The sequence below is a fragment of the Trifolium pratense genome, linkage group LG1 (assembly GCF_020283565.1).
Source record: "Trifolium pratense cultivar HEN17-A07 linkage group LG1, ARS_RC_1.1, whole genome shotgun sequence".
In the NCBI taxonomy this organism is placed as follows: domain Eukaryota; kingdom Viridiplantae; phylum Streptophyta; class Magnoliopsida; order Fabales; family Fabaceae; genus Trifolium; species Trifolium pratense.
The window spans coordinates 7,553,402-7,569,723 of NC_060059.1; the positions used below are offsets into that span (position 1 = coordinate 7,553,402).

The window sequence follows — 16,322 nt, forward strand, 5'->3', positions numbered from 1 at the left end:
AACCCCTAGATTTAGAGCAATATTTGTCTATTCAAAATGTGATACCCACTACTCATAGCTTCATAGTAAGTACTAATTAAGTGGAAATGAATTATCTATCTTAATAAGCTCCACTTAAGGACAAATCATTTAGAAGAAACAAAATTTAAATTATGGATAAAATAATTTGTGGTTAAATCTTACTTATATTCCAACTAAATTACAAATTATTAGAGTCTGCATGATCTCCATCTACATAGATCCCAAAGGATCATTACCGTTATTGTGCACAGTAGGTTCTCATCTCATTTCCTAAAGAAGTGGCGTTAAAAGGTGGGGAATCTAATGAACCTCACTTCAATATGGGCAATGCATCTTACTATTTATTGTGGATTTATTTTGACTCATATGCTATTTGATTTGTTCTACTTCGCATGTTTCCAACAAGATCAATGTTTCCATACATGTAAGCGATTTTTGTGGCAAAACTGTTTGGCAAACGTTATTACTTAGTCTATATTATCTTTTTGGGATTTGTATCATTTACCATATCCTTCCCTTGTTATATCTTTTGGGATTTGTATTATGCGTACTTTCTAAAGCACCGATATTCAAAAAATGGTAAAGTATCATGTCTGACGCGTATTTGATACCAATATGCGTATGATACATCCCGATAGGCATATTAAAATGGTATGGGTCAATTTATTTGTTTATTTTTAAAAATTATCGATACGTGTCGGATCATTCCAATTCCAATTCAAAAAATAATGTACCTAAAAAGTATTAACTAACTACTATATTAACATACAACAAGATCAAATTGAAGTTGAAGTTTGCGTGTTTCGGTGCTACCAATTTTTAGAGCCTTGAAATTGTTCAGAACTTTTAAAAACTCCTCGTGATTTTCCTTCATTGCCAAGGCAAAGAACACAATAATTCAGTTTAGTTTATTCTAATTCCAATTCAAAAGTAAATCATTGAAAAGAAGATCGAGTGAAGGAGAAAGAGAAGGCATATACCATTGGATTTTATGCAGAAATTAATGTAGTGAAGGCTGCGTTTGGTTGCTTGTGTTTTGTTTTGTTATGGCTACACCTATATATGAGGATTGAAACCATTCTTCGATACATATCTTATTTAGATGTGTAATGGTACATTGTTGAGGTGAACAATTATCATAATTATTCACATCACCACTGTACTGATACATATCAAAATAAGATGTGTACCAGAGTGTCCAACTATTTTAAAAATACATTAAATAATGATGTTCTTAATTTTATTAACAAATCAAATTCGTGAAGGGAGTAAATATATTTGTTTCAACAAAAAAATAAAGAGAAAACATAGGCCAGTTTATTAAAAAGGCATAGCATTCATAGCTATAAACAAATAAAAGAGATTTATTTTTGCCACCCTACTAAGTTCTTGCGCGCCCTACGCCTTTTCCGTTTTATTCTTCGGCTACCGACGTTATAAAAATGAGTTTTTTAGAATTATAACGCCCGCTAAGTGGCGGACATTGTTAGGTAAAATGGTGTTCTCTATTATTCACACAAGGCAATGTGCCTTATATAGACAAGTTACAAGGGAGTTTCACAACTAGCTTAAGCTCCAAGCAATCTCTTGCCTTAAGCCTCGTGCGCGCGCACGCCTATAGGCTTGGCAAGGCCAGGCCTGTTTTGTTTACATCTAACAGACATTATAAAGGTAGGGTGTTTTTGGGTGTCCGCTACTTAAGTAGCGGACGGGGATATTTTGGCCAAAAACAATATATGACTCACCCTACTCACTCCTAATTACTTATACTTGATTTATTCCATCATCTCTTGACAAAAAAGTTCAATCTTGGAATTTAATTTACATAATCTGTCAAGTAGTCCCAGCCCCTCATGATTATTGATTCCATATTCATTGTATGCCAATTTTAAATCTTTACATTCTTTAAACAGCTCCTCAATTTTTGCTGTATCACATCCTGCATCAATTCCTTGTGCCTTCAAATCGCTCATCAACTTAAAAATCACATCATTCTTTTTCATCATATTTTCAAACTTAAGTTTCGCATCGCGGCAATTCTGCATAGCCATTAACAAAATAATAATAATAATAATTGAGTTTAGTTCATTACAATTCCAATTCAAAAACAAAAACTATGCAGAGAAGAAGTGAAGACAGAGCTAGAGCTCGCTTGTGTTTTGTTTTGTTATGGCCTAAGGATTGGAAAACCTATCTTAAAAGTATATTAAATAATAATGAAACTCAATCTTTACCTCATTAAAAATCTTGTCAATAAAATCCAGAGGAATAAAGCATGACAAGAAAAAAAAAAAAAGAGTGTAGAGCAACCAACAACAATAACAAGCAAGTGAGAACCCTTGACAAAGAGCAACATCAACAAAATTTAAAATTAGTAAAACCTAATTTGTTTCGATTCAAACAATTTAAGATTCAAAGAGGGGCATAATCCTTCCGAACATCATCCAATTTTGTCTACACGTTGATTGTCTTCTCTAAAAATATGAGAAATGTAAAATTGCATATCTTTGGTAATCTTCATGCAATCCATCCATCTATTCCTTAGGTGCCAAGGAACAACGCTAGAGTTTCTGAAAACCAAAGTAATCAGCTCAGAGTCACTCTTTAACCAAAGCCTACTCCGAATCTTCTTAGAAGCTAACTCACTTGTGTTCATCAAACCATAGAGCTCAGCTTAAAAAACAGTAGTGATACGCTCATACGCAAATCAATTGGAATCCCGTAAAAAAAAAAAAAACACACACACACACACACAAATCAATCAAGATAAAGATTGTTTCTTTTTTTTTTCCTTCTTTTTTCTTTATGAAAGGATGAAGGTTTTTTTAATAATCATCTAATCAATTCTACGGATCTAGATGCATCAAGATGGACTATTTCAGCAATTTAACTTGTGCTAGGAAAAACCAAGTTTTATGTGTATCAATATGGGGCACAAAACTTTCTTTCAAGCCAACAACAAACAGCACAAGTATAATAAAATATTATGCATATGGAGATAACAAGCAGTATGATAAAGTGTATAAACAACACACGTTTGTAAGGGAGAAGAGGAATTGGATTACCTCAACAGAAGTAGAGGTGGGAATAGGCTAGGCCGAGCTAGGCTTTGCCAAGCCTGAGCCTGGCCTGTCAAAAAATCGAAGGTCTGAGCCTGGCCTGTGGCCTATCATAGGCTTAAATTCTAGGCCTGAGCCTGGCCTTTTGAAAGTCTGATGTGGCCTGTTAGCCTGTTTAAAAGCCTATTTCATATGAACATATTTAAATAAATAATTATATTTATTTTGAAATATACTTATGAACTAATAAAATAATGTTCCATTTGATATTTTAGAGAATTTGACTATATATGTCATCATATTTCAATTCTAGTTTATAATAATACATTTATATATGTTAAAAACTAATGTAGATTAATAAACTTAAATTACTTAAAAAGTTAATAGATTTATAATTTAATCAAAGTATAAATTTTAATATATAAATAATAATCGTAATAAAAATATTATTCATGTTAACTTAAATAGGCCGGCCTAGTAGGCCTCAAAGGCTTTTTTAATGGCCTGCGGCCTGGCCTTTTTAGCTAAATAGGCTTATAAAAAAGCATTGGCCTGCTCTATTTAAAGAAATAGGCTGGCCTGGCCTGAGTCTATGTAGGCTAGGCCTTAAGGCCATGTAGGCCGGCCTGGCCTGTTCCCACCTCTAAACAGAAGCAATGCAAAATAAAATAGTGACAGTTTATTTTTGAACCAAGTTGAGTCCCACATCGGTTAAGTTAAAGATGTGGGAGTGTTTAGGATTGTACAAATGAAGAGGTAGTAGCTACTTTGTAACATACTTACCTGGATGGGGTCTATGAGTGATCATGAAGGCTCATGGCCTAGGTTGGTGACCTCTATTGCACTTAGGAGGGGTGCCTGCCTAAGGTGTTCTCAAGTAGAACAGCCTACATCATAATTTGTTGCAGTGGGGGCTTGCGTTCGCGCAGCCCCTACCAATTCTCAGTTCAAATTATTGTTTTTTTTTTTATAGTAAAACAAATTTTTTTCTTGTGTACTCTGCATACCTATCTATCTCACATTGCATTCACTGATGAATGTTAAGATCAAAGCACAAGAGACTGACACCCTTTCTCAACCAACCTAAGAAGCTTGCATCTAGGATTCAAACTAGTGCACAATCTCAAATAAATTCCTCCGGTAAGAATTCACCACTACCAGACTACGGCCTCCACTCATACAGGTCTAGAGGTGAATTCGCTGTTTCAGCAGCAATCAGTCCAGCAGACAACTTCAAAGAGCCTCAGGCGCAAGAGCAGGTTCAATCTCTCCATAAAACTAATAACATCAAACTACAAGGAAAAATATGGAAAGCTGTATGGATTATAATGCTACCTTGAACTGGCTTGAATTGAAGTCTTCTATTTATTCTTTAGAAACATACACAAATACTACATGTGATGGCACTTAAAAGGCACTTCAGAGTTTATATACAAATTATTAATTTTTTATGTTTGGAATATCTCATATAACATAAGAAATTGCTTTAGTTTTTTTTTTTTGAAGATATTTTCAAATTTCAGATAGGTTATGTTTATTTTATTAAACGGTCCACATGTCCAGATTATGCAGGTATATTTCAAATGCAGAAATTTGTCATGATTTTCATTTTTGATCTCTGCATCGGTGTAAGTAAGTGCTTTCTGTAGCTTCCTTGGATCAAATACCTCAACCTCAGACAGATATGTGGCAGTCACAGGTCTATGGTCTGAAAATTTAAGTTCATTCCTTTTGTAACTCAGCTATTTCATTCTATTTCCGCACGAAAGAATACAGCTTGATAGACATTGAAGCAGAATCTCAGAACAAACATGCTAAAGGATACCATGATGTGGTGTGCGCCTCACAAGTCAAAACCTTTAGGTCCTCTTTGATGTACTTATAAGTTGGTAGGAAGTTAACATTCCTTCTGACCATAAAGTCAAACTGGACTCTGATATCACTATTGCGCCAACCTGAAGCGTTTACTATTGAAGTTTTCTTAAGTATAAAACTGGGTATATATTATCAAGAAATAAAACATGAAGCATTTACTGTTATCATTTTCTTAAGTTTGCAAAAACATCATCCAATTTAGAACCTTGTAATCACATCCCTTCACTATACAATTTAGATGCATTTAGATGGACTGTTTCAGCAAAATATAACCTGTGCTAGGAAAAAACAAGTTTTATGATTAATCATATGTTATGCACATGGCGATAACAAGAAGTTATAATAAAGTGTATAAACCGAACACATATGTAAGGGAGAAGAAAAATTGGATTACATCAACAGAAGCAAAGCAAAATCTTGGTTTAGGGATAAAAATGCGACAGCTTATTATTGTACCAAGTTGAGTCCCACATCGGTGAAAGTAAAGATGTGGGAGTGTTTAGGATTTTATAAATAAAGAGGTAATAGCATCTTTGTAACATACTTACCTGGATGGGGTCTATGAGTGATCATAAAGGCTCATGGCCTAGGTTGGTGACCTCCATTGCACTTAGGAGGGGTGCCTGCCTAAGGTGTTCTCAAGTAGAACAGCCTACATCATAATTTGTTGCAGAGGGGGCCTGTGTTCGCGCGGCCCCTACCCAATCTTAGTTCAATTATTTTTGTTATATGTTTAGTTTATGTTTTGTTATTTAATTTAACATTGATATTTAAATGTAGTTTCTCTTATGGTTCCTTTTTTGTCTTACCATGATATTGATATGAAGTTTTTATTACTGTTCGCAATAACTACTCCCATTAAAATTTTAAAAAAAAAACTCTATAATGAATAGTTACTGGAAAATTTGAAACAATGGAGAATTCATTTCTGCAAAGCTGTATTATAATGTTGCCTTGAATTGAAGTCTTCTATTTATTCTTTACAATCATACACAACTGCTGAAAAGCTCTTAAAAGACAGTTCAGAGTTTACACACATAGCCAATCTATCAACTACTTTTACATCATGTTCATAAGATACCTTATGTACAAATCATACAACTATTTTCTCTATAAGATTTTAACTTCAAAATATATAAGAAATTTTCAAATGAAGAAATTTATTAATACGTAGTATAGTAGTGACTGTGTGAATTTGAGAAGTTGCAATAAGCTAACATTTTCCTTCTTCCAATTCAGTAAATAATATACTTTATTCAGAAACTCGTATATCCTGCACCAGAAAATAAAGGTTAGGGACATGTTAAGTAGTACTAGTACTACTATTATTTTTCGTATGTTTGGAATATCGCTTATAACATAAGCAATTGCTTATTAATTTTTCAAAGATAATTTCAAATTTTAGATAGGTTATGTTTATTTGTTAAACAATTCACCTGTTCAGATTATGCAGGTATATTCCAACTGCAGAAATTTGGCATGATTTCTTCATTTTCAATTTCTGCATCGGTGTAAGTAAGTGCTTTCTGTAGCTTCCTTGGATCGAATACCTCAACCTCAGCCAAATATGTGGCAGTCACAGGTCTATGGTCTGAAAATTTAAGTTCACTCCTTCTGTAACTCAATAGTTTCATTCCATTTCCATACAAAAGAATACGATCACACCTGAACGGTAATTGCAAAAGATTAGAAACAAATTTCACTTATAAATACTCATGTATCGCATATCACTATAGCTCATACCATGCCGGTGTCCGCCTCACAACCTTTGGGTCCTCTCCGATGTACTTATCTGAATTAATCTCGTACTTATAAGTTGGCGGGAAATTTAACTTTCCTTCTGACCATCCATTAAATACACCTTTCTCTAGTTCTTTCACAAGCTGTCATAATAAGATGTCAATATATACCATTTGTTCTTTTTCTGAAGCAAATACTTCACACATTTACATAAGCAGTTTCTACATATGCTGTTTTTTAAGTAATGCTCTTAAGTTGTAGTATTAATATTAATGAATTGTAAGTTAAAGATAAAGGTTCTATATAATTTACCTGGTCTCTCTCAAGCAATTTTGACCACTGCTTTTTTGAGATAAGATCTCTTGTTTTTTCATATGGTAAGCTGATACGGTAATTCAGATCACCAAACCAAATTATTTTTCTGCAAATAAATTTAAATGAATACAATCATTTCAGACGGAACATGTAGATTCAGAACTTCAGCAGCCAAGAAGAAACAAAATGCATATTAATTTACTCCAACAGATGGTTCTAACTGCTTATGTAGAAGGATACTTTTACACATGCATCTAATAAAATCGCGTCAAGATATCTTGACGTGATTTTAAGAACAAACATAACAAAGTGATATCTTGACGTGATTTTATTAGATGCACGTGTAAAAAAAAAAAATTACACCGAGGAACGTAGATTAAATCAAAGTTACAAAGTCTCATGTATATGCGCAATTATATCCATCCATCACTGTATCTCTCACTTTTGATATTCTCTTTCACTTATAATTCTTATCATTGGATCAAAAAACATTTTGATGTGAGAGGACACCAAATATGTCAACACCCATGTCCCATATGTTTAAAGTTTTCGACAGCTAGCTATAATTCAAGGATATAGAAAAATGGGAAAATGACATAAATATGTGGAATCCTGAGTTCAAACCCGAGTCACCACATTTTCCCCTCTCTGATGTGTGTGTTTATTTGAGTATATGTAACCACTAGGCCCATGGGAGAAAAAAAATGGACTCACTCGTGATCGAAGATACTTTTGGGAAGCCCAATATCAGAAAGTGAATAAAAATGAGTCCTTTGATGAATTTCACGAACATCAGCATTTCTTTTGATTTCATCTGCTTCCTTTTCACCTGCTGTAAGATGAGTGCATATAAAGCAAAAAAGTGTCTGATATATCGACATGCTCACTGATATTGATCCCTGAAAAATATAAACAAAAATAAGTTTCTCATCATTGATACATTTATATGTTTAACAAGTCATTAAGATTGTCTATAAAGAAAAAAAAAACTCATAAAGCAATAGGAAATATTTCAAAGAAAGGGAAAGAGACCTTGTTACCGATATAGCCCATAACGCCAACACCGACAGTTGAAACCTTCAAATTTTGAATATGTTTTCTTAAGCTTCTTCGAACCCAAACAGTGATGAAAATCCCAACCATTTGCTTGCTCACTATCTTCACATATGGTGATCTTGTTTTCCTCTTCATCAAAGCTTCAAGGTCAATATCAGCCAATAAATCTATAGCATCGGATTTTGATTTGAATGAATCGCTGGCTCTAAACGACTTTGTTTTATTAAACGATTTAACTGGTTTAAAAGAAGCCGGTCTCTCCAATACTCTCTGAGTCTGAGGCAATAAATGTAATGGTGGCTCTGGCCAGCTCAAACCAATCCTTTCAGTTCCACTAACCATTCTAGATAGCTTACTAATCTGTTGAGAAGGTGTTGTTTCAATGTTTTCCGATGAATCTTCATCGCGGAAACAATTTAGCCTATTCAACCTCCTTTGATAAGATAACTGATTCTGTAAATCATTTTCTATATCAGAAGCAATTGAATCTTTCAAACTAGTATTAAGTTCTTCATCTGTGATTGGTTTATCTGTGATTCCATCAAATACATTATTATGTTCTTCAACCAAAGGATGAACCTCTTCACCAATGTCACTATCACTTTCTAGTAGAATTTCTTCTTCTATATCTGGTGCATCATCCGATGGTTTAAACTTCGATGGAGATGGAGGATCACTGAAAGATTTTATCTTTGATGGTTTTGGTTGAACTCTATTCAGAGTTTCTCGAATAACTTTTTCCCATTTCGGTACAGGACGAGTATCTACAGCAACAAAAATGTTACTTGGGTTTAAAGGTACAATCTCTTGAAGACTGCAATTGTAAAGAAACATTTTAGTCAAACAAATTAGACAAATCCACATGCCTATATAGAAAATAAGTTCAAATTTACTACGCTATCAGTGTAATTTTTTTACACTATCAACAGATCACAACCAATCATATGTAAAGTAATTATGATTAAAATTTAACGTTTTAAATGATGTGACGAAACAATTACGACTGATTGATAGTGTAAAAACATTTAGTACTTGAGAAACTTACCCAAGGACATAGATATCAGCAGGCTGGTTAACGCCGAGCCAATCATCAATATCAAAGTCGTTAGGAGGAAGTTTTCCTCCGACATTCCATGTCCCGACACATACTCTAAGAGAAAAATATACAACAGAATCCAGATATGAGAGGTGTGTGAGAAATAACAACAAATTAGATATGCTTTCTACACTTTTTAATCATTGCAATTAGAGTCTGCTATTGCTTGCTGAATAAACAACGACAGCGGTGTCTTACCTCAGTTCCTTCTTGTTTATATATTGAGACCTTACAGTCAATGACTTTTGTCTCCTTAAGCCTGGGAGAAATTCTGCAGTTCATTCAAAATTTAGAGGGTGTGACGAACAAACAAAAAACATATAGTAAATTTTCGCGATTTTGAGAATAGATGAAAAATTAGTAACTACTCTTGAAGGTAAGACAACCAGTAAAACTTGTTTGTTACCATTTGATTCAGATGGAGCTTCATCGTCTCTGCTGTCCCTAAACCGTGAACGACTTCTCCAGTCTGCATAATACACAAAATTCAAAATAAGGCATATCACAGAAAAAGCCAAACTGAACAGGAATCACTATTCATCACACATAAGAAACAGTCTCTAAGATCCTAAAACAATCACAATCCTCAATTATCAGATCATTAGAATTTGGACACAAACCATAATTCTCAATTTCCAAATTGTAATAATATTAAGGCTTAAATAATTAAACAAATCTGTCTGATCCACTTTTCCAATCTTCAAATGAATAACTCACACACGCACGCAAGCGCGCACGAACACACACTCCCAAAAACACACTTAAATCTATCTACTCTACAAAAGTTCGTTTCCACCCTCAGCAAAAATTAACAAAACTTACCGTACTAATAATTACTAACATTGGCCGTTTCAAACAAAAAGTTACAATAGAAACATTATTGAATAAACTAACTAACCTTCATTATCTGAATCAGTTTCAGGGTCATCCTCATTATCATCATCAAGGTCAGAGTCAAAATCATCAGACTCCTTGCTTTTAATGTTAAGCCATTTCCTCATGACCATAGTTGCCCATAAATTCTATAAACAAAAACCAACCCAATTAAAAACCATATTTCAGCTCAATTTCACTTCAACTTATCTCAAATTTCCAAATATACTCATAAACACCAAAAACAATAACTTGCACAAGCATCAAGAAATAAACCATGCAAGCCTCAAGAATCAAGATATAGAGAATCTGAGAATGAGTAGTAGTAGTAGTAGTAGTACCTGTTGTTGCTTGTTGGCTGAGTGTTGTTGTTGCTGCTGCTTCATCACTGTCTCAACTTATTGCTATAATCAGAGAATGAAAGTTTGAAACTGAAGCAAAAGAATGAAAGAGAAGGAAAATAACAAGAACAAGAAAGAACAAAACAAGGAGAAAATGGAACAATAACACGTTCAGACTTTGTTTGAAGATGAAAACAAAAATGGATTTGTCTTTTTTCTTGTTCTATGGAATTTAAATTAAAAATTATAAAGTATATTTTAGAGGATTTCTTGTAAGTTTAGATTTTCTATAGTGGATTCACATGCAAACATTTGAATGAACCTGGGCAGATAATAAAGTAATGAAATTAAATTATCAATTACAAATTAATGATTGCGATGTTAATAATATTTTAAATAAAAAATTATAACGGTGGTTTATCCACCAAACTATAGTCATTTTTTAATTAATTTACTACTCCGATTGATTTAAGGGTCTGCTAACTAGTGCCTTCAAACACTAATTAAAAAAAAGAAAATTTTAAATAAAAATATTAACTATACAAATTTTAGATTAATTTTTTTATATTGAGTTTCTTTAACGTGTAACACGATTGAGTGTGATTATTTTCAAGATAGTTAGCATCTATCTTGATTTAAACATGATATTTTACTATGCCATCCATGGCTAAAGTCATGACTCACGGGTCAAAAATAATCATACTCCAAGACAACCAACTGTTTAGTCACACGTGGCATAGAAGAAATTTTGATTTTTTTTTTCAAGCAGTTTAGTGGGTAAAATTTAACGTTTTAAAAGTAAATAAGTGGATTTTTTTTTATAAGCGTAAATAAGTGGATGTATCGAGATTCGAATCTCGATTCCTATAATAACTTACAATATCTATCAATTGATCTATGTTCAACATGACAAAATATCGAATTTTTATTTTACCTAACATTGCTAAAATTTAAGGTCAAATCTATTCTACCCCCTTAATACAATTTTGGTACAACATTTAAATTTTATTTAATACTCCATCAGTCAAAAATAAAATGTATTTTCTCCGTTTCAAATTGTAAGTCACTTTAAGAAAAAAATTTGTACTAAATTATAAGTCACTTTACATTACCAATGAAGCATTTAATGTTAGTTTTTCTATTATATCCTTAAATATTTATTACTCTATCTTCTTTCAATTCTTCAATTTATCTTTCTTATTCCATTAATGAAGGACAATTTTGTAAACTAACTCATAATTTCTTTTTTTCATACAACATTAATTACATTCTTAATTTGTGTAATTTGCCCAAAGTGACTTACATTTTGGAACGAAGGGAGTAGTAATAATCCGTCAAAAATAAAAGGTATTTCATCCGTCCCAAAATATAACAGCTAGTTTGACTAATGCACGTATGTCAATGCATAATTTTGATCACTAATATCTTTAATTCTCTATTAGTAAAAATTATAAAAACTTGATATTTTAAAAATACTCATCAAAATAAATCAAACAATATCTTATATGTTAATATTTATATCTGTATATTATTAAAAAAATATGATAAAAGTAAGATAAATGAATAGTATAATTTAGTCAAATTAACGATACAAAAGCATAAAATTAATATGTAAGGACAAATTAACGTCGGCAATTAAATACTGACGCAGCCTACTAACAAAACAACGAGTATTGGCCTATTTTTTATTGCCTTGGTGCATGTCGGTTCCTGTTGTTTTCTGCCATAATTTCACTACCGTACATTATACACCTTTATACATTATCATTATACACATTTTTTTTTTTGACAAGACTTATCATTATACACATGATCTTTACTCAAAACGGAAACCAATCAAACTCAAAATTGGTATGTTTAAACTTTACAAAAATGTTATTGTTTCAAAAAAATTTAAAGATTCTCTTTTAGAGTTTTTAAAAAAATTTAAAGCTACTTTTTATTTATTCATTATCATCAAAATTATTTTTTTAAAATGTCAAATTCATACACACCTAAGTTTCTTAGTTTTAAAGAGTCTCATTTTAAATTTTACTTTAAGCTGTTCACAAATCCTAGCTCAACTGACAGCAATGCTGAAATTGCTAGTGTCGAACGTCAGGATCAGAGTTTGAACCCCGGTCACTTCATTTTGTGTGTGTGAGTTTTTAATGACTTTGTCATTTTATCTATAAAAAAAATTTTGCTTTAGGCCTCTAAATTTGTTGAACCGATTTTCTGTTAGGGATTATGATGTGTTATGTAACACTCCACCCCACTTGTCTTTTATAATATATTTTTTTTGTATTTGTATGAAATAATATAGTTATTGAGACTTGAGAGACATAGCAAGTGCATTCTTTACTACTAGTATCTAATATCTATATAGTAGTTGATTGTTGAGCAATTGAGAGGGTAAAGGAAATAACAGAGAAAAAGAAGCCATTAAACATAACCCCACAACTAAAACAAAGCATTCAATTATTATGTCTATGACGTATTGGACCACAACTTTCAACCAAGGAGCTTTTTTTTTTTTTTTTCTTTTTCCAAATAATTCTAGATAGGATTTTTCTCAAAATATAGTAGTAGTAATTTAAAACCGTTATTTTAAAACCCCACTCAGCAATTTGGAAAGAAAGGGTTGGCTATAGGGTCAATTTCACAAATAACTAAAAAAAACCTCAAATGATTAAATTATTTCAAATCTGATTGGATGATCATTTGGACTTGGAAATACATTTTTTTATAATTAATGAACAAGTGGCGGCTCATGACTAGTGCAATGGTTACATCAAATTTATATAAGTGAAAATAACATTAATTTTGTCCAATTATTATTTATCACAGTTTGATTTGAGAAAATGGACACCAATGATCATTTTCTGAATAAGGAATCAAAAGATGATTCTTAAAACATAAGAATGCAGTACGGCAGATCTGAGCGTTTTCTTCTTCTCTTTCTCTAGCCGGCCCTATTTTCTTTTTCTTTGAGTTTCTTCTTCCTCTACTAGTTAGGGGTGATTTTAGGTCATATTTGGCCTAAAATCACCCCTCTTCACATTTTTTCTTGTTGTTTTCAATCTAAATAAGTGATTTTTCACATAGATTAAGTTTTTTAGTTGTTTTTCTTTTTTATTTGTGTGATATCGTCGTCTGAGTGCGGCGTTTGTGTTGATCGTCGTCTTGGTACGACGTTGTTGAATTCTCTGTCTTGTTACGGTGTTCGTTTAGTTCATATTGAAAGATCATCTTCAATCAATTGCAGATTCAATCAATGATTTGGGCATCAACGTTGCAGATCCGGAAGCATGGATATTTCGGTGACTTTAGTTTTATCATATTATTATTTGTAGGCATTTTGTCGTTGTATGCTATTAACACGGATGCTGTGAGTTTGTTCGCGGATTCATCCTTTTTGTTTTTAGCGATGTTGAATTTGTATTTGGATCTGATGTACTATATCAATTATTGGAATGAATATGATGTACTATATCAATTATTGGAATGAATGAATATCGTTATCTTTTTAGTAAAAAAAAAAAACATAAGAATGCAGGATTAGTAGTAATGGACCATTAAATGGGGATGTGGCAATAATATTAAGACATTTACTTTTTTAATCATATTGGGGCGTCCTACGAAATTACCAAAATAGATCCGTCCGTTGTTTAAGTTGCGAGTTCTACGTAGGAGTGTGTTTTTTTTCTTAAAAATTTCATTTTTATAACGTCAGTTACTTAAGTAGAAGACGTTATAAAAATAAAAAATTTTGACGAAAAAACACCCTGCCAAGACTTTTATAACGTCAGTTACTTAAAAATAATAACATCCGCTATTTAAGTAACTGACGTTATAAATACAAGAAATTTTGAAGGAAAAACACCATACCAAGATTTTTATAACGTCTGTTATTTAAGTTGCGAATTTTATCCCTAAAAAATTTGGCAGTGTTTTTCCTCCAAAATTTCTCATTTTTATAATGTTCACTACTTAAGTAGCGGAAGGGTAAAATGGAAAACGTGTAGGGCGCGAGTAAATAGTAAATAATTTCTCTGTTTTTAAGATCAGAAACTTTTAGGCTTATCAAGCCACACAACTTTATGGATCCAAACAAACAAGATGCATGTGAGAGTGATGTGAAGATGTTAAGTACATGACGCAAACAGTGTGTCCCAAATAAAAACGGACAAGTCTTTTTCTTACACAATATACAAGAGCAAATCTATATTGTGAACGTAACAGAAAAAATCTATATTGAAAAAATGATTGTGTTAATTTCCATATTCAGTATTGAGAAAGCAAGAGTTACACAACATGCCATTAACTAGAGACATGGGTCACAGTTCCTCCGAAATGTCGAAAAGTAAGTATGTCTCGTTTTTTATAAAAAAAAAAAGTTGTTTTTTTTATGTTTATTGAATAATTAGTTTATTTGATCTGTAAAATAAATCAAATATATTAAATATTTAATAAATCTAAAAAGTAAATTATTTCTTATATATAAAAAAGATTGAAAAAAGTATATTTTTATTTTATAATTTAAATATGATTGATTGGTAATCCTTTTAAAAAAAAAATCGAACGGACACTATAATATTTTAAATATGTGAATGCATGTAATCTGATTAGAGAGCTGGATTTTGAAATGCGTCAACAAAAATAAAAACTGGATTTTGTAAAGTATATATGATCATCTAAATGTGAAGAAATATTGTAAAAAAAAAAATTGACATCTTAGGGGGATGTATAATTGTATATGCAGTTGTATTCCAATTAAAAGGTAAAATATTAGTTCTTATACTTTATTTTTTTTACGATGAAGTTGAGGATCGAACTTACTATCTCTAACATATTACCTAAATTACTATCACTGAACTAAATCTAATGGATGTAGTACTTATACTTTTAAATAAGCAATGATTTTATTTAATGGTGTTGCACTTAAACTCATCCCCACTCATAAAGTTGAGGCTCCCTAAAGTAAACAATAATAAAATGAGCACATGCCCTAGTAGAATTTTTTTTCACGTACAAGAAGAAAAAATCGTATGAGATGGTTTATAAGAAGGAAAAACACAGACACAGATATGAGATATCAACCTACACAACTTTAATTATTTATTTATTCATTCATTCAAATAAAATTTTCTCTAGGGAACAACCTACATATGATGTTCAATTCCACGAGATAGACAAAACCAAATAGTACCTTTTATACTAAGTGGGGATGAAAGTTAGAAGAATATTTTTGTAAGAGTTAAAAGTAGAATTTTTAAAAATAGTATAGAGAAGTTTATATAGATGAGAAGTTATATTAGATGAGAAAGACTCTAAAAGGAAAATTAATGATAAATAGAAGATATATAAGATTAATAATTACCTGAGTAGTATGAACTATGAAGTTTCTTTCTTCTTGAGCTTGCAAGGGACACTTGAATTTTTATAAGGTACTATGCAAGAAAAATGACACTCTAGTACTCTAAGCTCACACTATTTCATGTACAATATAAATAGCATAATAATAATAAGGATAAAAGGATGGATATAAATGGAGAACCTTCCTATCTATCATTTTATTCCACTTTATGTTATACATCTTACACGTGGCTTTTGTATCTACACTATGAGTCTATATCAATGGAAAATTCTAGCGTGAGGTCACAAAATTGGTCTCTTTGGTGAGATAGCCACCGTGGCCAATCTATATATATAATTCCTAAATAGTTCTCCTAACCCTAATCCACTTAGACCAATCAAATTGTTTCATTTAGCCACATCATCCATTTAAATCCAAATAAATCACTCTACAATGCCACATCATTTCTACTTATATTATTATTATTATTATTATTATTATTATTATTATTATTTATTATTATTATTTTATTATTTCATCTCTATACTTTTCATATTCTACATTTATAAACTTATGACTTTTTAATATACACTCAATCTATATATATA

General features: G+C 31.6%; 1 protein-coding gene and 2 non-coding genes across 4 annotated transcripts; 2 read left to right on the forward strand and 1 right to left on the reverse strand.

The window, feature by feature from the left end:
- Positions 1-3,855: 3,855 nt before the first annotated feature.
- Positions 3,856-4,016, forward strand: LOC123903317. The gene has a single exon (XR_006807901.1). It is a non-coding gene; the product is annotated as a U1 spliceosomal RNA (small nuclear RNA).
- A 1,479-nt stretch (positions 4,017-5,495) lies between these two features.
- Positions 5,496-5,656, forward strand: LOC123903318. The gene has a single exon (XR_006807902.1). It is a non-coding gene; the product is annotated as a U1 spliceosomal RNA (small nuclear RNA).
- A 220-nt stretch (positions 5,657-5,876) lies between these two features.
- Positions 5,877-15,902, reverse strand: LOC123903858 (type IV inositol polyphosphate 5-phosphatase 3-like). Of its 2 annotated transcripts, XM_045953538.1 has the most exons (12): positions 15,739-15,902; positions 10,377-10,439; positions 10,061-10,184; positions 9,569-9,631; positions 9,361-9,433; positions 9,112-9,216; positions 8,043-8,880; positions 7,725-7,909; positions 7,008-7,116; positions 6,699-6,838; positions 6,392-6,620; positions 5,877-6,228 (listed from the first exon to the last, which is right to left on the reverse strand). In XM_045953538.1, the coding sequence occupies exons 2-11, from the start codon at positions 10,419-10,421 to the stop codon at positions 6,401-6,403; spliced, it is 1,902 nt and encodes a 633-aa protein (XP_045809494.1). In that variant the 5' UTR covers positions 10,422-10,439; positions 15,739-15,902; the 3' UTR covers positions 5,877-6,228; positions 6,392-6,400. The 2 variants fall into 2 exon arrangements, with proteins under 2 accessions (XP_045809494.1, XP_045809485.1); XM_045953529.1 differs by lacking the exon at positions 15,739-15,902 and having other exon boundaries at positions 10,377-10,996.
- Between the last annotated feature and the right edge of the window lie 420 nt (positions 15,903-16,322).